At 31.0% G+C, this 23,369-nt stretch overlaps 1 protein-coding gene across 1 annotated transcript in view; it reads left to right on the top strand.

The window, feature by feature from the left end:
• Window positions 1-23,369, top strand: part of LOC107450873 (uncharacterized) — a 58,669-nt gene that overhangs the window by 18,966 nt on the left and 16,334 nt on the right. The window contains exons 10-20 of the mRNA XM_087160569.1: window positions 31-137; window positions 1,128-1,221; window positions 4,823-4,938; window positions 9,274-9,452; window positions 11,369-11,447; window positions 12,638-12,709; window positions 17,927-18,016; window positions 19,165-19,269; window positions 20,448-20,528; window positions 20,624-20,692; window positions 22,856-22,993. Coding sequence (XP_087016695.1) covers window positions 31-137; window positions 1,128-1,221; window positions 4,823-4,938; window positions 9,274-9,452; window positions 11,369-11,447; window positions 12,638-12,709; window positions 17,927-18,016; window positions 19,165-19,269; window positions 20,448-20,528; window positions 20,624-20,692; window positions 22,856-22,993 — 1,130 coding nt within the window. The remainder of the gene's footprint in view (window positions 1-30; window positions 138-1,127; window positions 1,222-4,822; window positions 4,939-9,273; window positions 9,453-11,368; window positions 11,448-12,637; window positions 12,710-17,926; window positions 18,017-19,164; window positions 19,270-20,447; window positions 20,529-20,623; window positions 20,693-22,855; window positions 22,994-23,369) is intronic.

The raw sequence follows: 23,369 nt of genomic DNA, 5'->3' as shown, positions 1-23,369 counted from the left end.
TTTTTTCTATCTTTATTCCTATTAATTTAGAAAGCGAAGGTTTGTTTACAAATGATGATGAATTTTCTGATGAAGATTCACCTTTTCGAAGGAAGACTGGATTGTTTGCATCAGAACCTCGATTTGATGATGATAAGGTATTTTTTTGTTCGTAATAATTTGTAGTTGCTAATGTAAAATGTATTTTTGCTGCTTAGGCAAAAGCGTATTTTTGCCTGGTGGAAAAAAAACATTTTTTCAATGGTCTTTTCCACTCGTGGCAAAAACTTGCTAACCCTGGTGGGAAGTACATTTCCCATGGCCTTATAAAGATTTAAAATTTCTTGTTGACATAGGACTCATCAGATCTCTTCAATGTCTTTGTCTCGAATCCGTAGACCAAAATAGGCTTAATGAAAGATTTATGTAAAAAGAATTTAATTCTTGTTTGTTTTTGGAAATTGAAATTAAAACTAAAAAAGATTTTTTTAATACTGTAAAATGTTTTATTGGCCTACAAGCTTCCAAATTACAGGTTCAGATCACTAATAATTTTTGGTAACAACAACAAAAGCTATCAGTTTTTTTTAAAAAATGTGAAAAAATATTTTAAAAAATGCCAGTATTGTTAGGAATTTCATAGAAAATAAGTAAAGAATATCTGAATATAATTTGCTTAAAAATATAATAATAAGAGTATGAATAAAATTTTCTGAATCTAGTTTTATCAATATAAATATTGATTAAGATTCTTTCTGAAATCTTTGTTTTTAACTGTGCAAGGAAATGAAATTTAAGTTGTAATTGTAACAATTATACTGATCTGCAATTGGAAAAACAAACTTAAGTGCTCCATTATAAATAGTAAAAAAATTAGAATGATAACTATTATCTTTCCCTTGCTAACATTGTGAATGCTAAAATAAAATTTCAGAAAATCATTCTAAAATTTTATTTTTGAATAAAAATATCTTTCTTCGATGTCTAGTTATGATACAAAAATGCACAGTAAAAAATCTAAATTTAGAATTGCTTGCTTTGATTTTCCTATTGCATGGTAGTATAGTGCTTATGGTATTGAGTGTAAAATATAATTTATTTTAAACTATTTCTATTAACTAACTCTTTTTTTAAAAATAAAACTGTAGGATATGTTTGCTAATGATTTATTTGGAACCAAAACTAAAGAAGATACGAAGTCAGTGGAAAGTCCTAAAGCTACTCCTTCTCAAAAGCTACCATGTAAGAATATGTTTCAGTTTTATATATTATCAGTTTTTAGTTTTATTTGTCTGTAGAAATATTACAGAAAAGTTGAGTTAAATGAGAAACTGGAAACTAGTCTAGGTTTAGCATAAATTTATTTGTATTGTATAGTTGGTGATGGTGCTTACTTTGAAATTTAAATATTCTATAAAAATGATCATTGAGCTAATTTTAATAAACATTTATTAATTTGAAGTTCAAATAATTTATGTTTACACGAACCACCAAAGATGATTCCAGAGATTCTGTTCAGAAATTTTTAGAAATAAAAATGTGTTGGAAGAAAATGAAAATTAATAACAATTTCTCCTATAGTAGTTAAACTAAAATATAATTTTAGTTTTAATAATCTCATAAAGCAGTTACTGACCCTACATCTCAAAAATACTTCTATTACTAGTCATTTGAGATCTGTTACTAAACATTTGAATTACTTTCTCAAAATATCTTTTGTGGAAACGTGCATTATCTAATATAAAACATATTCGATGTCAAATGCTTTCAAATACTACTAATACATATTATAATTGCCTACATGTATTTCTAATAGTTGCTAATACACATTTTATTGCTTATATATGTGTCTAATAATTGCTAATATATTGATTGTCTACATATATGTCTAATATTGCTAATATTTTAATTGCCTAATATTTTGTAATATTAATCCAGAGTTTCTGCAATTAGTTTTTTTTAAAGGGTATGAATTTATTTTCATCCCATTATTATTCTAAAATTAGATGCAGTATTTACAAAATATTTCCCCTTTCTTGCAGACAATTCTAGCCTTTGCAAATATTTGGAATGCCCAGTGTTTAGCATAGCATTGTGATTTATAGATCAATATATGATGGGGCATTTTTTAAATCATATTGAAAGCTCTCTACAATGCGGAAAATTTTTCAATGAATGTTATAATGTCTATACAGTGCCCGCCGTTTATTGAAATCACTTTCGTTTTATGCTCTTTTGATTTTATTAAGCGGCTGATTTTATTAAAAGGCGATTCAACATTTGAAAAAAAAAAAATATTTTTTTGCGATTTATTCTAAATGCACACACTTTAAAATTTGAAATAATGACCACATTAATGCTTTATTTTAACTAATTTAATTATTTTAATAAAGTAAAACCCAACATAAGATTAAATTTACAAAAGTTTTGCAAAAAACCGATCAATGGATGCTTGAGTTGCAGTATTTAAAATTAACTTTTCAACATCATTTGAGAGTTTATAGAAGTTTTTATAGTTTTCGATATTCCTCCTCTTTGTTTTAAAGCTTGCCGTAATACATTAAGTGCTTTTCTGACTTCCATTGAAGATGGCACTGATGAGTTCATTTCATCTTCTGAGTCTGATTCCTCCATTTCTTGATGGGAAATAACTTTGCAATTTTTGATATCTATAACAATTTCAGAATCAGATTTTTCTCCTGGTGTTTGCTGGTTATCGTCAATAGCTACGTAACGTGAAAAATTCTCGTCCATTTCATTTTCTTCCTTGCTGATCATTTCTTCGAAACAGTTATGAGCCCCATCTCCATTGAAGCTTCACGTTGACTACATTTAGGAAGCTTATCATAGTTTTGCAACACTTCGAATTTATCTTTAAGACTCAAATCCTTCCTTTTCGGCATGCTGATAAAATTTAACACCAAACGAACTTAAAAATGATATGTGCTCTAACTTTAACTATAATTTTCTCAAACGGCTTAAATAATATGGAACATGCGCACAGACAGTTTTTGGAAATCTATTCATGTTCTCTGCTAAGATAGATAACAAAAGAAGCTTCTCTCCCTTCTATGGTTCATTCAATTAAAAGTAAGATAAGAATTCGACCCCCTGTTGAGTGAGATAGGTTTCTCCAAACTTCATTCAAGTCAAGGAATTAGCATTGATAAATTGATTTCTATGAACTTGCCGCTTACCACCCACATTTTTCCTTAATTCTTACACTATATATATCGCAGGAAAGTGCTAACCACACCTGCTTCACAGGTTTGTGAGTAACTGTTGCTTCTTCTAAAAAAATCTTTAAACTTCGAAAAAATAATATTTTATAAATAAGAACAAAAAATCGGAAATATTGCACCTTTGATTTTAAAAAGCGGCGGCATTGATTTTATTAAAGGATGTTTTTAACATGTATTAATATTGTAACGATTCGGTTCTTGCCGATTTGATTTTATAAAGCGGCTGATTTTATTATCCAGTGATTTTATTAGCGGCGGGCACTGTAATTGCCTATAGACATGTCTCCAATAATCTATGAGGTTCCTATCTATAAGCTCCAATAGTTTTAATCTATAAGTTTGATTCCAAAACTTTCCAAAAACTATTTTTCTTTTTTTTACAGCATTATCTTTTTTGAATAAAATAATTCATGTCACTCTTTTGGGTTAAAAATTATTTTACAGCAAATACTTTTATTTATAATAAATCTGAATGTCAATTTGAGCATATTACACACAAAAATTGATAGTTTAAATTCTTTAGCTGTATAACTCAACAGCAAACAATACATAATTAACAAAGTTTTTTAAAGTTTTATTTGCAAGTTTTATGGGTATATTAATTTTGTAAACAAATTTTTTATTTTCAAATACCCAGTAGTTTTTATCCTGGTAGTCATGGAGAAAAATATGGTAAATCGCAAAATTAAAGGTAATACAACCTGTTCTCCTAGACTCAAACGGAAAATATTTTAAAATTATTACTCTGCCAGTTATTTTTGTGCTATTGATTCCACTTTGCCTTGTTATCCGTGTAACTAAAAGAATGGTTGAGTTTGTTTTTCTTTAAAAGTTTTTTCATATGTGACTCAACATTGAAACAGATAAAAGCAGATATTTTTCTACTGATAACAGAGAATTCTCAATTTTTATTTTTAAAGCTAAAAGAGATGAAAAATCTTTTTCATAAAGGTGTTGTTGGAACTTATCCCCATGGTTTAGATTATCTCTAAACCAGATCTGTGCAAGTGTTCCATTAACTTTTAGTATTGCACAATTTCATGTAAATCAGTAGAAAGCACCTGCCGAAGATCAAAGATGGCAAGACCGTTAGTTCAAAAGCTGCTGTCACCCTAACTTAGCTCAGAGGAATGATATAGGTAAGATGCCATTAAAGGAAACGAATTAACATTTTTAAGACTTTCGTGACCAAACCTATGTATTCACTTAGCAGACAAGTCAAAGCACGATATACAAATTTATAACAAATGCCCTTACTTTCTTTTCAAAAAATGTGCTCCCTATTTTTTTCTTAAATAGTTTTGGCAAGGATTCACAAAGTATTCATTTCTCTTTTTTATTTTTATTTAAGGAGGTCCGCGGGTCAGAGAGGTTGAAAACGCTAGTTAAGTCATTATTCTTATTAAACTGAACTAAAACAGAACTAAAGTTGTATGAACACTGTGTGTTGTTATTTTGTATTCGCCTGATCTATGTGTCTTTTCTCCACTTTTCCTATTTTGATGGAATTGTATTTTTAAATTTTTCTCAGGTAAATGCTTAGTGTTAAATCAATATTGAATTGATCTAGGAGAAAAATGCAATTTCATTTAATTCTTTAGCTGCTGTGCCTAAAAGCAAAGAACCTGACTTATTTGGAGACGATGAAGATAGTGACGATGATATTTTCAATAAATTAACTCGAGCAAAGAAACCAACTCTTCCCAAAGAGAGCTTTGTAAGTGATGGTTACTTTATATTTATAAGTTATTATGTCTTTTATTATGTTATTCATATGTTATATGTCATTTTATCTTCGTATATTTAGAAGCTATTATGTCAGGTTTGCAAGTCTGTTGCTTCACAAATTTCTGTGAAAATTTTGAAAGTTAATTTATGCTTCTTTTAAAATATGTAAGCTTTACAAAATGCTACAATTTATGCAAAAATTGATTCAAATGTGGGATTATTTTGGTTTGCTTTATTTTCTTTCAATTTAACAACAATCAGTAGTTTTCTGCAGTTGCAAATCTGATAATCTGTTACTGAAAAACTCATATAGTGGAATAGGTCAGAAGTGTCTTGGCAAGAAAATAGTTCAAAATAAGTGTAAATTATGTCAAGTTCTCAATTCTTTCTATCCCTTAGATGATAAATTTATAATCATACATATCTTCAATAAAAAATGCTTTAAAGAAGTAAAAATAAAATTAAAAAATTTTCAACTCTTTTACATGGTGCGTAGCATTTTTAAAAAGTGCTTAAATGTGCTTATTTTCGATTTTCGTTTTTTGAAAGCCCTTAAAGATGCTTTTTTTAGTGCAGCGTTTTTAAAAAATGCTAAATTTTTCCCTTTTCGAAAAGGGAATGTCGATTTTCTATGTATATTATGTAAAAGCGTGCTCTTCCCATTGTTCTATTCGATATTTTCACAATTCATTCCACCACAATCTATTTCGGTGTACCGTTGTTCGTTAGCGTATGAAAGCACCAAACATTTTACGTGTTTAATGAAATACTCACGTGTCCGCTTGCGCGTCTATTGAACTGGGTTCGGTGAGATTATAGCCCTCTCATGTGCAAGGCTACTGCATTTAGCAAGATATTCTCCATTTCAGGCTTCATTTTCCACCCCCTGAAATCGAACCAAAAATATATGATCGATCTTTTTATGGTGACTAATATAATTAAGAAAAATGTTTGTTAGAAACTAGTTATTTTATCATGATCATGTAAAGTCTTTGAAAATTATTTTATATTTTGTTAGTGTATATAGTACTTAAAAATATTTTTGAGTGCTTAAAAAGTACTTAAAAGGTGCTTATTTTTTGTTGAAAGATTTGGCTACTCACTCTGTTTTATAATTTGTTTTATTATTTATATATGTTTTCCTATGTCTATGTCTTTCAGTATCTATATTGCACATACATATTATTTCTTTTCTTTTTGTATTTGTGTTCCCGCAAAATTTTCAAAATTTCTTGCAAATCTTCCACAAGGTTTCATCTTTTTTTTTTTCCAGTAGCAAATTTGTATAAAATTAAATTATAACTAGTTTTTATTGTCTGTACACCATTTACATCTTTAATTTTTAAATGTATTCTTATGCTACGTATGATTTGAATGTGCCTCAGCTAAAAGAATTTTCTTTGAAAAAAAGCTAAATTTGTAAATACAGTCGGACCTCTATTTAACGAAGTCTCTAAATCCCGATAATAAGTTTGTTATATGGAAAGTTCATTAAATAGAAAATCATCTTTTGAAATACTTAAACGACACAAAACGGGTTTCAAATTCATAAACACTAGACATAATTAAAATAGCTATGGATACACCTTCATCTTGTAAAGTAGTATCTACTATTTATTTTATAAATCTTAATCATTAAAGAAATCTGCATGGAAAGCAAGAACATTATCCAGTGTTACACAATCATACTATACAGTGGGTGATCGGTTAACGAACAGATCGGTTAACGAACAAATCGGTTAACGAACACTTTCACGAAAGATTTTTGTGTTCGGTTAACGAACACATATTCGGATAACGAACACTTTCAAGAAAGGTTTTTTGTGTTCTGACAACGAACACATATTCGGATAATGAACAAAACGAATTCTAACGAACATTTCTCGACCTGAAAAAAAATACTATTAAACGTTTGTTATCATTTTGCATACAAAATAAGATCACTGAAAGGAGAAATATTTAAAGCATGCTTAGTATTGATAATTACTAAATGAAACTTGAATTAACAATGAAATTAAATTTAAAGGTCATTCAATAATTACTATTATAAAGCTTAAAACACTTCTCGTTTACCACTCTGAGAATCCCAGAGCATTAAAAAAAATTCCATAATTAAGAACAAACTGCCAGTAATGTGGAGATCGAATCAGAGGGCATGGGTCACGCAGTATCTTTTCAAAGAATGGCTATTTGAAGTTTGTGCCCCGAGCATCAAGGACTACCTTGATACCAACGACTTGCCGTTGAAAGCACTGCTGCTATTGGACAATGCACCAGGACATCCAAAGGATCTTGAAGATAATTTGTTGACAGACTTTCCCTGGCTGACAGTTCAGTTTTTACCTCCGAATACGACTTCGCTGATTCAGCCGATGGATCAGGAAGTTATTGCGGCTTTCAAGAAATTGTACACTCGCGCGCTGTTTCGTCGGTGTTTTGAAGCAAGCCAATTCTCCTCAACAATGACTTAAAAAAAGTTTAAGAAAGAAAAATTTGACATTCTTGAAGCTATTCGTGTCCTTCAAAAGGCGTGGTCAGAAGTCACACAGCGACAGTTGATTTCTGCTTGGCGGAAGCTGTGTCCATCCTTCGTTCAAGGTGACGGAGGTGATCAGAGAGACACCCTTGAAATTATAGATGAAATTTTGACAACTGCTAGAGATCTGGAATTGGAGGTGAACGAGGATGACATAGAAGAGCTCATAATGGGACACGTAGATTAACTTACGACAAAAGAACTCCAAGAAATTTTGAATGAAGAACACCAAGAAACACAGCGAAATGTGTCTCCTTCTGAACAAAAGGAAGACGAAAGAGGATACCAATGCCGACATCTGCCGTTAAAGATCTTTTGAAAAAGTGGGAGGATGTCAGAGCAATGGTCTTAGAATGGCACCCAAACTAAGCTGATGTCAGTAGGGTTGGGGATTTTTACAACGACAATGCTATTAATTACTTCCGGAAAATCCTGAAAGAGAGAGAAAAGCAATCGACATTGGACATGTTCTTTAACGCCCCATAAGCAAAAAATGAAAAGGACTGATTAATATGCAAGACTATATGTATGTATTATTTTTTAAAAAACTTAATAAGAAAGTATACATTTTTTTAAATTTAATTTTTAGGGTCTCCAGAACGAATTAATCGATTTCACATAGAAGTCCATGGTGAATCGATGATCGGTTAACGAACAATTCGGATAGCGAACATAGTCTTGGAACGGATTATGTTCGTTAACCGATCACCCACTGTATACATTTTCAGCTAAAAAAAGCTAAATTTATGCATAAAATTATAGCTGCATTTATTATAAAATGAATTTTAAACATACATTACCACATGCGTTCTAAAGTTTAATTGCTACTGATAAAATCCGTTAATTTTAGACTGCTATTGATAAAATCCGTTAAATTTTTATGTTAGAGTTTTTCGTTAGAAATGCGAACAAAAATAGAAAGTGATTTTCCTGCTTTCTCTAAAGGTTAAGTGACTTCGAAATTCCATTCAAGGTTATTTTCCCCATAAAATGCGTTAAAAAATTTAAAATGTTCTGAAATATTTTGGGAAATAGGGAAAGTGGATCTCAATGAAAAGTTCGTTATATAGAAAATTCACTTCGCTATTTGGAAGTTATTTTACAAAGAAATTTCCAAAATGTTCTTGGTTCCTTGAAAAATTCGCAAAGTAGAGAAATTCGCAAAATGGAAGTTCCTTATAAAAATTTGACTGCATTTTCACATTCATATTTTCTCATCATATTTGAGTTTGAATACTATGATTTCCATTCCTATTTTTTAGAAAATCTTTAAACTAGTTTGAAAAACAATTATAACTTTTTTTATGTAAGTTTTATAGTTTTCTCATACTATTTTGGCTGGAATTTGGGAGCTGCAAATCAACCATTGCTGCAGACTGTGAATCTCTATTTGTGTTGAGTTCAAGTTATTTTCTTTTCGCAAGCCTGAGGCCAAAAATTTTAAATCTGAGCTTGCTCACGGAACCCGAGATTTAAGGCATCAAATAGAAGTTATTATTATAAAAGATATAAAACCAAAATTTCTTAAGAGAAAACCCAAATAAAATATGCTATTGAGATTACTCATGTTTCTATTAAAGGATTAAATGCTTCTAAACTTTTTGCATTTAAAACTTTTTACATTTCTTTTTGCATTTTTAATCAAACCAAACATATTTATATATATTTATGTATATATATTAGTTTGATAGTTGGAAGAAATTATCTAAAATTCTTTCTGACTTTTAATCAAGTTTTTTCTCACATCGAGGGTAAATAATGATTTTATATAATTATTTCTTTTTGTAGATATCAACATTAGAGTCACCTGACAAGGCAGATAGCTCCTCAACTCCATCATCAGCACCATCCGTTAAACCATCGGGTAATGCCTTTGATTTTGGAACTGGATCTGGAAATGCTGATGCTCTTTTTGGTGATGATTCTGATGGAGATGATTTGTTTTCTTCTAAAAAGACTATTACTACGTAATAATTATTTACTTGTTAAAAACCATTATTTCTTTGATGCAAAATTAAGTCATACATTTAGTGAAATAATTTTAAACTCTATTTCTCTATGTTGCAGGATTGAGTTATCTGAAATGAGTTTCTAAGGGTTCACTCAAATGAACATAAAAGTTTGCATTTTTTTTTTCAGTATTAAAACTTTTAACCAACAGTCCCTTGCCAGACTGTGCCTATATAAAGAGTATTAAATGGTGATAGTCTTTCAGAGTTATCAATGACTAGATTATTAAAAAAAAATAAAGATTTCCCACACTGTAGTTCTATCCACTGAAGTACTTGTGCAATAACCATCGTTTTTACTTTAAATGCTATTAATTCCCATTTAGGGATCTAGTTTAGCTGTTACTGTGAATGACTGAAATTGGTGGTTATTGTCTTCCACCAGTGAATGTTGACAATTGCTTAGTCGTTTGGTAAACGTTCGAAACATATACTAGGTCTAGTTATGTGCCATTGCCCCGTATACATTTGGCCAGTATGCCCTACATAAATTTTTTTAAGGTTCAGCGCCATTGTCCGGTATACATTTGCTTTGTATACCCTACACTGAGGTTTTTTAAAGTTAAGTGCCACTGCCAGGTATGTATTTAACTGGTACCCCAAACACTGATGTTTCTCCTAATCTATCCTTGGCAGATATTAAAATATTGAATAAATATAATAATATCAACGAATAAGTAAATATAAAATCGTATATAAGAAATATTTTGAATATTCACCAAAGCGACTATGTGATTGTTGACATTCACCGGTGAAAGTCGGCATTCTCTTGATTTCGGTCAATGCACAGTTAAATAGCTAATTTTTGCACTCATATTCCTTTTTTATTATATTTGATAAATCATAAATGATAACGGTGTAAGGAATTTTTGTTTATGGTTGTCACTTGCATTTAGATTACTCATTAGTTAAGTTCTCTTTCAAATATTTATATCAGTGTCAGGAACATACAGAAAGAAAAAAAACTCAAATTGGTTAACACATATTTGCCAAGCCCATGCACAAGTTACTTGTTCATGGAATTCATGGCAAGTTACTTGTTATGCAATTCAGAGAAATTACTCACACATGTGAGTAATTTCTCTGAATTGCATAAAATGAAAGTTGATTGACGATACATCAAGCATTGACCATTCTAAATGCTGTAATAGGATTCACGCAGACCACCCTTGAAAAATGTAGGCAATCTGTTGCAATTGGAATTGAACTGGCAAATTGTATTAGTGATTGATTTCTGCATGTATGCTACAAAATTTATGTTTCGATATTAATTTTCTTCAATTTGTTTCATGCTCACAAGCTGTTAGAATTTGTAAATTACAGGAAACTCTTATGAATAGTAAAATTATGCATAAATTTAATCACAAATCATAATAATAAAACTTCCTAGAATATTAAGCCTGTTCACACACCTCCTCGTAAGCGTAACAAAAGCGGAGGGATACACCGGACGTTTTCTAAATTTCTTCCAGTTTTAGACATTCAGTGAAATATCCATTAACATTTATCCATATTTCTGAGGAAGGAAAAAAAGTTTGACTGTTTTATGTATAATTTCTGACTATATTAATTAAATGTACTGATCAATTAATTCTGACTATTAATTAATCTGACTATTAATCCTGACTGTAATTATTAATATATCTATTAATTTCTGACTGTATTAATTAATAAAGGACTGTATTATTATAATTGTATTTTGTATGAAGATTTTTTTCGGCATCGCATATGCTTCCTTAATTGCAATCCCCACCCCAAATTTGAAACAGTAACTTATTTTATAGTAACTTGAACAGACATAGTTTCAACTTTGATTATTTTATTCCTTGTATACTATGTTTTTTAACACATGATGCATTTTCTTCTGTTCACAGAAAGAAATTTGATTTTGATGATGACGATGATGATGATTTGTTTGGTTCAGGAAATAAAAAGAAAGCTATTAAAACTGAAGTTAGTACCTTTCAATTTCATTCAAAGTTAAGCTGATTTTATAAATTTATATATATTTTTTCTATTTTTGAGAGTAGCTTTAACTATTTTTAAGTTTAATTTAGTAACATCAATTCTTATTACTTTTTTGTTATTTGTATTTGACACTGGATTACTCTGAAATTAAATTTATCTGAAAATAAATGAATGCTTATGAAAAGTACGATGTGCTCAATTTGTATGAATATAATATTTTATTTATTTTCTCTCAAAGAAATCTGTAATTAAAGACTGTTTTGACAGACATTTAACTGAGAATTTCTCTACTTCTTACCTTCCCACATTCTAAATGGTGTATGTGTGAACTGTATCAAAAAGGCTTTTATAAATTCCATGTTTACAGTATAACTAACTGTCAGCAAGATTTAATTAATTATTAAACAATCTCCTGATACTTGTTTTGAAGCAAAAAATCAATAGGAAATCCCCGTGGATGTGACTACGCATTTTATTCTCATCTTCTTGACTAATAAAAAATTCCAGTCTGTGTAGTGAAGCATTTGTTATAATTGCATGCGAGGTGGCCGAGTGGTTAGTGTGTCTGACCGTGAAGCCAATGGCTGTCGGTTCGAATCCTGCTCAGGGCAAGGATGTTTCTCTCTGTGTGTTGTCCTCTGTTGTGATGTGTGAATGTGGCCCACACTTTAAATGAGTATCTGTGGCGTGGGTAAAGTTGCTAGCCTATGTGATTTAGGTTTAGAGGTTCTCACTGGGTAACATTAAATGAGCAACACTACTGGCATCTTTCGAGGTGAAGAACAAAGTTCAGTACCTGACATTAAAAAAAAACATTTGTTATAAAAATTCATTCTTATGCATTTAAACAAGGACTGGCAACCATAAATTTTCCTTTAAATAAGAAAATTTATCATTGATTTCTTGTAAAATAATTTGGCACCATTGAATTTTATTCGTATAACGAGTTATTTGATTATTTAATATGTAATTAAGTAGAACTGTAAATGTAAATTCTTACTTTTGACCTGTAAGATAACAGATCTAGTTGTAGGTACAGTTGACTAGTTATGTCAGGAATTTGTTACGTGTAAGGATTGTTACACTTCTTTTTTTGATTATCTGTATTTATTTCAAAATATTTTAATTAATTTTAATTTATGTTTTGATAAATTTTATGTTTGTTTACTTAATAGGCACCAGAAAAGAAGAAACCTACTGAAAATGAAAAAGTACCTCCAGTGTCAGAACCTGCTAGCAAAGAAAAAGTACTCAATTATTATTTTTTAATTTTGATATATTTTTATCAAATGAAATTGTTTGAATAATTTTTAAATTTTGAATTTATGCACCAGCATATTTTTTATCTAAAGATTTTAAAATATCTATATAATCTGAATAATCTATATTTTCTAAATAAATTATAGTCTTAGGAATTTCGAAAACAACTTTCAGAGAGGGAAAACGTTTTGCTCGCCAAAATTCTGTGTTAGAAAGTTAGTGTGCTAAATTGCCTTTCTGCTCTGGATTCATTTTTTGATTTTTTATAAATATATTTCAAGAATTTCTGTTTATAGTAAATTTTATAAATACAGTTATAATTGTTAAAATATATTGTTAAAAATAAATCTTGACAAATACATTTTAAATTATATTCCTTAGTTGAAAATTGTTGGTTTATAACTTGCCTTTGTATTCTTCAAATTTATGGAGGTGGAGTTGAAGAACATTTTAAACAACAGGCTTAAAAGTTTTACAGAATTTTTTTCTGTTTGTTAAATTTCAAATCAATATTTTATAATAGCATTAAACTTTCACTTTTCTCTTCTTACATTCTGAAAAATACACAAGCACTATTATATTTTTAAAATGTCAATTCAAAATTGCTGTTGTTTATTTCACACTGAGTATTAATCTTATTGACACAACAGTATATTTACAATAAATTATAAAACTATGAGAATCAATAGAAAGATAAAAAACAATCTGCTTTTTAAATGGATGTTTTCTTTTAAAAAAGTCTGATTGATTTAAATCTTAGATTCCCAACATTTTTTTGGTCATTGTTTACTTGCAAGTCAAAAAATATTTAACGTTGCCTTACAAAAAAAAGAAGAAAAAGAATTGTTAAATAAATATTTAATAAAATGTTTTTGCCCCTTTTTAAGTCTTTTCATATTTTTGTTGTGACGCACTTTCTACAGCTACATCTTTAAGTTACTGAAAATAACTGAGAGGTGTAGCAATAAAAATGTAATGATGACCGACGTTATATTGGAACATTTTTTTATTCTAATTTTGAGGAAAATAACTCATATGTAAAATTTTAATTGTTTGTATAAAAGTAAATTCGGTGAATCATTTTTGAAGTTCAATTTAAATTTTCATTTAAATATTATTTTTCTTAAATTTCATACAAAATTTGTAATGATTTTTATGTTTAAATTTTTTTTATTTTAGTATTTTTATTTTGGTATTAGTAATTTTGACAAGTATACATAAATTAGTCAGCATCATTCAATGTTAACATATATCAGAGCTGATTGTGCTCCGGAAAAAATCCGGATTTCTGGATTTTTCGCTAACCGTGATCCGGAAGTTTCCTGAGATCGAAGGTTCAAATGTTTAAAAAAGTCATTGATCACAAAAGTTTCCGGAAATCAAATTTTCAAAGGTAGAACTTGAAAACACAGTTTATTTTATTTGTTTGTAAGGGAGAGCCTGATACTTTATAAGCTTATATTCAAGATTAATATGCATTTTTTATCAGTAAATAGTTATTATAATAAACTCAAGAAAGAAACACATATTTGTAAATTTCAATTACTTCTCCAGGTTATCATAAATATGTGTAAAATTTTAAATATATTTTAAGTAAACTAAGAAGCATTGAGAAAAAAGAAAAAACCTTGTTGAAATTTTTTTCTAATTTTTCGATTTAAAATTTTTTTTTACTCAAGTAATTTTCCCGAATTTTGACTTGGGCTCACAATCACCCCTGATACATTCACTCCTCTTTGTTTATAAACAAAAACCATGTGGAGGATATGACCTCATAAGAAAGAGGTGACATCATCATCATAAAGGAAGTGACATAGATTGTTTTTAAATGAGTTACTTGTTCAGTTGGGTGCTAGAACTAGAAAAATCATCTAGTTTTGTGTGTATGTGAATGCTATGTATTTAAAATTGTTTTTGTAAATGTTTCTGCTGCAGAGTTTATTATTTTTTTGTTGTTGCTACGAATGTTTTAATATTAGCTTTTTTTAATTAACAGCTTTTATTCAAAAAAGTATTAGTCCTTATTCAGTATTCAGTATAAAGTATTAGTTACAAGTAAATAAAATTTAGTGCTTTTGATTCAACTAATTTTGGATGTTTAAAGGAAATTTTTCGTATTTTTGATATGAATTCTTTTTCTCTTTTCATTAATATTAAAGACCATGAAAAAATGGTGCATGGCTTAGAAGAACAAATTTAGAGCTATATATAATGAACTCCTTCATATAACGTACCTATCATTATTAGCTTTGTTACACAGCAAGGAATAAAATGGGCAGGTCATATTATCAGAATGGATGAAGACCGTGCCATAAAAAGAGTTTTCAACGCCAGACCAGTTGGCACACGAAAAAGAGGCAGGTCGAATTTGAGATTTGTGGATGGCCTAGAAAAAGACTTTTTGGTCTTTAAAACTAAAAACTGTAAATGCTAGCAGGAAAAAGGCTGGACTGGAAAAATTTTTTAGGGAAAAAAGGCCAAGGTTCACCCTGGGCTGTCGAGTTATTGATGATGATTAGAAACCGTAATAATAGGACTAAATTTTTTTGTGACAAACAGACCGTATATTTTTTTTGTAGAATTATGCAAGACTAACTTGTTCATTATTCTTAATTTTGTATAGACGGCTGTCCGAGGAGTTATATATATATTTTTAAATGTTGCAATCTGACTGAGATAAAATTAAAAACTTTCTATGTACACAAAATCGGAAAAACTCTCTGCAAGCAATTATACCCAATTACCTCTTAGATATCACAATGAATAATTAATTCTTGAAACTAGTTTCAACATTTTAGTTGCCACCTATTTTGGCGAAATTTGTTTGAAAATCACCGATTTTTTTAAGAAAAAGTTTTTATTTTTAAAAAATCTATAAATCTATATTGATTATTATAAATATGCTGAAGATATATGTGATGTATATGTGAATGATATACGTGACTGAAAGTCAAATACGTGGCCTGTCTAAAATGTATCCGACCTTTGACCAGAAAAAATATTCAGAATACCTGACGGAGTTGGGACCGTAATCCCCTTCACAGTAGGGCCCTTGTGCTTGCACACACTTAGCTCACCGATCCTTCCACTGCTGGAAACACCTCTGGAAGTGGAATGGAGTTCAGCTCCGTCGTCGCGTTTTGCATTATCTCCTCTCTACTCTCAAAACGGGATCCTTTCAGTGGCGTCTTCAATTTTGGAAACAACCGGAAGTCACAAGGAGCCATGTGTGGAGAGTAAGGAGGTTGGCGAACTGTTGTAATTCCATATTTGGCTAAGAAAGTTTGGATCAATTGGGATGACTGTGCAGGGGCGTTGTCATAATGCAAGTGCCAGTTGTTCGCTGTCCACATGTCTGGTCTTTTGTACCGAACTGCGTCACAGAGTCGCCGGTAAACATCTTGATAGTACTCTTTTGTCACTGTTTATCCTGCCTGTGCGTATTCGTGATGCACAATTCTACGGACATAAAAAAAAAAGTCAGCATCACCTTGATTTTGCTTCGCACCTACCGCGCTTTCTTCGGCCTTTGAGGATCTGGATGCTTCCATTGCGACGACTGTCTTTTTGTTTCTGGAACGTAGCCGTACGCCCATGACTCATCTCCAGTTATCACGGTGTTCAGAAACCGAGGATCAGTGTTGGCGTTGTCCAGAAGGTCCTGTGCAACGTCTAGCTGCACTCTGAGCAGTTTGGGGCCTGCCACAACGCTGCTCACTCTCCGCTGATATGCAATCATCTTTGAATCGGTTGAACCACTCCTTAATTTGTGTTACACCCATCGCTTCTACTCCAAACACCTGCTGAATCTTACGAAGTGTTTGACTTTGAGAATCACGAAGCTTTTGACAGAATTTGATGCTGTGTCTTTGCTCAATTTGTTCAGTCATCTTGCAAGAAAACTAAATCCGATGAACACTACGAACAGCACCTTACTTGACCTCCACCAGCTAGCGACTTGCACAAGCAAACGCAATGAAAAATTTAAAGCATGTGCATTAAGGTCCCTCTCTCCACCGTGCACTGTGGGGCCGCCTTAGAATCACTACTTTGCCCGGGAAAAAATTAAGGTCGGATACTTTTTAGACAGGCCTTGTACAATGATGTATCCCAGAAAAAGTGTGGCTGTGCGAAGCAGAGAGTGAAATTATCATATCAAATCTCTGTAAGATTAGTCTGCAAATTAAAATTTGAGAATTTTCAGCTTTTTTTTTTTTAAATGAGTTGTACTAAAAAATTGGTTCTGGTGTTAAAAATATTGATTGCAAGATAAAATGGGGAAAATTTGACTGCTTTTTGTTTATAATGAGTTTTACTGAAAAACTTTCCGCGATGGTGAAAAATTTTCTGCGAACTGCATTTGTGCGTTTGTGTATATTATACATTGCAATTCATGTCTTACAGGCTGAAATAGCCTGGTTAGAAGAACGTTGAGTCCATGTCCAAGAAGTTGTGAGTTCAATCCCCCGCCGGCTGAAGAAGGTTTCCCAGATTTTACTTGAATATTTCAAAGTAAAAATGTTTTAAATCATAGTTAGCCAGACAGCCTAATGTGGGCCAGTGCCTTCCTCTGAGATTCCTCTTCCCATAACGGCTTCCGATTTATCTTTGATCTTTTATTCTTTTCATTAATTGCAACAAAGGACAACTCCACCGAGTATACCCATCTCAACCGCAGCCTTCCACGCTTTCTTGTTCCTGTGGGTCTAAAGAGCAATATCTTTTTAATTGTATTGTCATTACTCATTCGAATCAAGTGGACCATCCAATTCATTCTATTTATTTTTATGTATTTAATAATATCGGGTTGTTTATGAATCTTGTACAGTTCAAAGTTAAGTCTCCTTCTCCAGTTATTGTTTTCATTTACACCACCAAGTTCTACTCCTCAAAATTTTTCCCTCAAATATTGTAATACAATTTTCCTTTAGTTTTCTCATTCTCCAAGCTTCAGAAGCATATGTCAGGACTATGTCAATTTTATAGTCAGTACAATTTTAAAAAATTTTTTTTTCAAGTGTAGTCCAATTTTACTAACACATCTTTTTTATTTTTTTTTATTTCTTTGGTGGTTAAAGTTCTTGTTTTTCTAAAAATAGAATATGTTTTAAATTTGTTTTAAAAAAGTGATTTAAATTATTAAATAATTAAATGTGTGTCGTTATAAAAAAAACTGAAATATTTTTAAAAAAATTTCTATGCAGTCTTACAAGAAAATGGGAATGCCTCTACCAGGACTTGTTGCAAAGAAGCCAAAAGATTCTATATTTGAAGACAGTGACAGCTCTGAGCAGGTACAAACACAGTTATTTCTTCCTAAAAATGGTTTTCACCTTAGATGTGTTACAAGTACTGTTTAAAGTTGTGTTTTTATAAAAAGGATGAATTTTTTTAAGTACAATATTTTATATATATATTTTTGCATTAAATTATCAAGAATGAAGTTTGTGGAAACGAAAGGCTAAGTTGGTTGATGACTTATAAAAATAAATCTATACTCATTAATCTATACACATTACATTATCTTTCCAGACAAATCCAAACTTTTAGACAAAACTTATGGAATTTTTAAAATAAAAGAAAACATATTGTTTAAGATTTAAAAACTCATTCTTGTTATAAACAACATATTGCAATCTTTGCAAGTCCCTTAATCAGCTTGTAGTGTATCTACCACTACAAAAAATATAATTCCAATTCACTAGTATATAAAACGTGTTAATTCGATTCTACTGTGGGGTACCTTTTCATAGATAAAGGTTGAGGTTATCGATAACTTCTCTCCCCACATTGGTGACCTTCGGACGTGATGTGAACATGCCTATCTCGACAGTAACATCCTTTTCGATCTGAACACGCCTACTTTGATGGATTACCCACATTGAGCAGTTGACTTGTTACTTGTGACTGTGACATTATCCACCTCCTCGTGCCTTTGCTTCTCAGTCTCGATCACACACGACGTACAACATATACACTCGACTTCTAAAGGCAACATAAGAGCGACCACGAGCGTGAACTTAATAAAGCTCTCACGATCAGCACTCTAATGGTGATCTTAATGCAGCTCTCCCATCTTCTGATAGAACAGCAATGAATCAACTAGTGGTATCTGTTCATCGAATTCTATCACTGATATAATTTTGGTGGGGGAGTATTCTAGTGTATCTACCACTACAAAAAATATAATTCCAATTCACTAGAATATAAGACATGTTAACTCGATTCTATGGTGGGGTACCTTTTTATAGATGAAGGTTGACATTATCGATAACTTTTCTCTCCACAAGCTTCTTCATAAAACATGGTTACTCTATTTTAGCTACGCTTAGTTGAAACAAGGATGTAGTTTATTTCAATAATTATTATAAACTGTTATGGTAAATGTATGCCAATTTCTTTTTTTAAAAAAAGGAGAAATATGATTTTTAATTGTTTTTAGGGGGATAAGAAAACTAATATTCTGCCTTCAACTCGGCCCACAAAAGAAAAGAAAGAAATTAGCTTGTTTGATGATGATGACGATGAAGATGATATCTTTAGTCAGGTAATGGAAACTTTTGGTGTAATTTATTTTTTCCTTCCTTATTTGTTTGGAGATTATCCAAATTAGGAAAATTCATCAAAGCTTACAGATCATTATATCATAGTCATGCTTAAAAAATAATGCTTCATATTGAGTTTTAATGACTCATTTTTATGTTTTGTTTAATATAAACTTCTTTAACGTAACTTCTTTCATTGTTACATAATTCAACTGAGTTACATAATTCAGCTGAAACGTTCAGGACAGACCCTATCTATTTTTGACCACTTTTGGTAGGCACAGAATTTTTCCATAGACCATCCTTTTTGAAGAAAACCTTTAGGAGAGACCATCCAAACCTTTCCCAGTGACTGGATAAACATCTGCCCCAAATGCAGAAAAAATCAAATGAGGAAACACGAGAAAATATCAAAGCAAAAAATATTTACAAAAATAAGTAGATTAAAATGTATTCAAAATATTTGTTTAAAGCTCATTGAGAGGCAAGCGCTGTATCCCCTGAGTCACCATGGACGCTTAGTTTGCATCTCTTAGTAGTATGCTACATGTATGCTATTCCAAAAGTTGTCCTGATTTTTCTGAAATATGTTCTTTCTTTGGACCACTATGACTCCTGTAATTGTCTTGTGACAAAATAAAATTAAAATCTCAATAATTATCTAATAAAGTATCTAAGAAAAATAAATAATTTATTAATTAAATAGTATTGTATTATGAAAAAGGGAGAGATTTCATAGTAAGGAGTGTTATAATATGCTGTAAAATGTCTTGGCAATAATATAAAAATATCTCACAAATAAGCATACTTTAAAACATCACACAAAACTTTGTACTGATCATTGCCTAGAACTACTTTTTTTCTCTCTGTTAAAAAAGGGTTGGATTCAGATATAAAGGGGCCTAAGGTTAATGTGTAACTTGGGACCCAGTCTATACCCATTGTTATTTAGACTTCTCGGTTTTTAATTAACTTGTCATATTTTTGCCAACCAAATAACTCCAAGAAATTGTAAGTCTTTTGTAACTTTTTGCAGAAAAGTAGTTGGTAAGCCAAATAACTGATAGATATTATATGATATAACTATATGTTTGTCATTTATTAATTGGGTATGCAACATATTTTGTGCCTATAATTTATTATTCTATAACATTGCATAACTTTTTTCTTCTTCTTTTAGAAACCTAAACTCTTTTCACCGGGAAAATCTCCTTCAGTTAAAAATAAACCTGAAGATTCCCCTACAGTCAAAACTGAAAAAGTATGAATCTGACTTTTATGTATAATTGGCAACAAAAAAAAATTTTTCTATTAATTTTTTTTATAATTTCAATGTTTTTCTTCCCCCCCCCCCAGGTAGTTACGAAGAAAGAAACTCCTCCTGTGAAAGAAACTGCCCCCAGTCTATTTGACGGTTTTGAGGAGGTAAGATAAAAATAAAGTCGTATCTTCTTATTTTGTAAATACATGCTATATTTCATGCATTGAAATGTGTATTATAAACCAGTTACCAAATTCTAAATATTTTAAAAGTTTTTTTTGAAGTTAAAAGATTTAAAAATGCTGTCGAAGCCTAATTTAAGAAATTTTTTGGGTTTCAGAATTTCACGTATTAAATCCGATTTACTTGTGATATCGGAGTATAAAAAAAAAAAAAGAAAGAAAGAAATTGCTTCAATCTTAAGCACCAGCCTTAGTATACAACCATACGCTTCCTCAACCCGTTTTTTCTGTTCCCTTCAACCAGATCTTCTCCACTCTTGTGAGAGCGATAGACAAATATATGAAGAATGTGCAGGATGTGGATGCTGTGGAAAAGATTTGGTCCAGCCTCCTCCATAATCCTTTTTCCATGGACCTTCCTTGGCAGATTTTGATAATGGTCACAGCCATCTTCACGATCACCTTCACCGATTTGGTGCTTTGGAATCTTCTGGCTGCAGTCTGTGCTCTGCGGGAGAAGGGATGAGCCTTGAACGTTTGACAAGTTGTGTCTTAATGACCATTACTATTTCACCTATTGACATTTATCTTCTGAAGGCTTTATAGCCCGAATGGCTCATTAGGCCATTCCCCTGGTGTAGGGAGAAAAAAAAAAGCACTATATAAGAACAAAAATCCACTACTAGAAATTGTATATTTTTTATTCAAAAGCTAAAAATATAGTGAATTTCGAATGTCCTTATTCAGTTTATTCATTTGCCTGGAAATTCAACTGTTTGAAACAATTTTTTAATTCTACTTTTGAAAGCTGTGTCCCAAGATTGTCTCCCCAAAATATAGAACATCAAACCGGTTGGCTTTATAAGGAATTTTTGTTGCACAAACTGTGGGGATGAATATTGGTAGTTGTAAATTGAAAATTTGGTCGGTTACAAAATAAACAAAAGAACTTTTTTCTTTTGATTCATTAGAAATATTTTTAAAAATGCAATATGTCTGGAAAAAGTTTTTTTTCTCGTTTCTTTTGAAATTGCTTATTAATTTAGATTTTATTATTTGTTAAATGGTTCTTATTTTCTTCAGTTTAGTTGAGGGAAAAAACTTTGTTAAATTAGAAATTCAGTCAATAGTAATTAAATAAATCAGGGTACAGACTGTATGGAAAACGGTAAAGTTTAAAATTTAGTGACTAAGTTCCATAGGACACATATCAGTAAATAAAAAAAATTATAACTGTTGAAAAAACGAAATTATTCTTTTAACAAAGGAAGAAATTACACAAACATATACAGCTATATTAGGTAGTATATCGGAGAACTCTTAAAGAACGCTATACCTCGGGAAAACTCATTACTTTGAATCATCTAAATAAATCATTTAAGTTTTAATGTTTAGAAAAAGTGTATTCAGGTAAACATAGAGTAACTCATAAAGTTTAAAATGCTGAAATTTTTTAAGAAAATATTCAGAAGAAACCAAATTGCAGAAGGGTTACCTAGGGTTACACAGTGGGAAAGTTTCTGGCAATAAATTGCTTGCATTTTGGTAACTTGAAAACATTTTTCTGCACTTGAAATTTTATTGTTTGTTTTAGATTTGAATTCACTTTTCTCTACACTGTAAATTTTAAAATTCCTAAGTAGGCAATAAAGAATTTGCTATTAAAATTTCATCTGCCTTATAGCATCCTCTTATCCTCATTACATGTATGTTAATCAGCGTACTTTGCACTAGAGCTGCCCGATGGGTTATTGGCGACGATCTGGGCAACATCCCTGAAGATGATCTGAAAACCTACCGTCAAATTTTAGTGCTCTGCAGAGCGGATTTCTCCTCTGCTTTGGTAGCCTGACAACTTCCATGTGAAGTAAACTACTTTACAGTATAAGAGTTTAGCAAGGATAAATACCGCACAGCCTTGGTCTTCTCTAAGGCTGGTCAAAGTGATAGCACTGCTAGTGATCAACAAAATTCTCACTGACTACTGATAGTGGTGTTTGACTTTTGTGATCTATTAGAAACCTCATTGTACGGAAAAGATCCTCCTGGTGAACAATATGCTCTTCTATTTCAGTTTTTTTTTAACGAAAAGTATTTGACATTGATTATTTATTTTAATGTGTTTTTTTTTTTTAAACCTGCTAGGATGATAAGGCTATGTTTCCTGTACCCACAAAGAAAGCTGATACATCTTTGTTTGAAGAGAGTGATAGTTTTGATCTTTTCAAACCAAAAGCTGTTGAGAAGCAAAAAAAAGAAACTATCAAACCTTCACCTACAACAGTAAGTGATCATTTTAAACTTTTAAATCATCCTTATAATTTTTTCCGATTTTTATCATTTGCACTGAACACCATTTCACTTTCTTTTAAAATTTTTATTATTAACCTGTTCAGGGTCTTATCACATATAGCTGATCAGACATTTATTACATCATGGCCTTGTTACCACATGAGAAACGATCCTTTCTAACTTCAGTGGCCCATGATTACTCAGAAGTGAACTCAATTCATTATGCTCGTATTATATTTTGTATTAGCATGTATACTATTGTCCCACAGTAAACTGTTTTCAAAGACACAGTTCCTAGTAGAATACCGAAGTCAAGCATCACTGGCTGCGGTCAGTAGGCGGGTGGGTGACCACCGACCTGCGTAGG

Source organism: Parasteatoda tepidariorum, chromosome 4, assembly GCF_982258835.1.
Source record: "Parasteatoda tepidariorum strain Cologne lab strain chromosome 4, Ptep-v5.0, whole genome shotgun sequence".
Classification (NCBI taxonomy): Eukaryota; Metazoa; Arthropoda; class Arachnida; order Araneae; family Theridiidae; genus Parasteatoda; species Parasteatoda tepidariorum.
The sequence above is the reverse complement of the archived record's forward strand: the minus strand, read 5'-3'. Positions and strand labels throughout refer to the sequence as shown.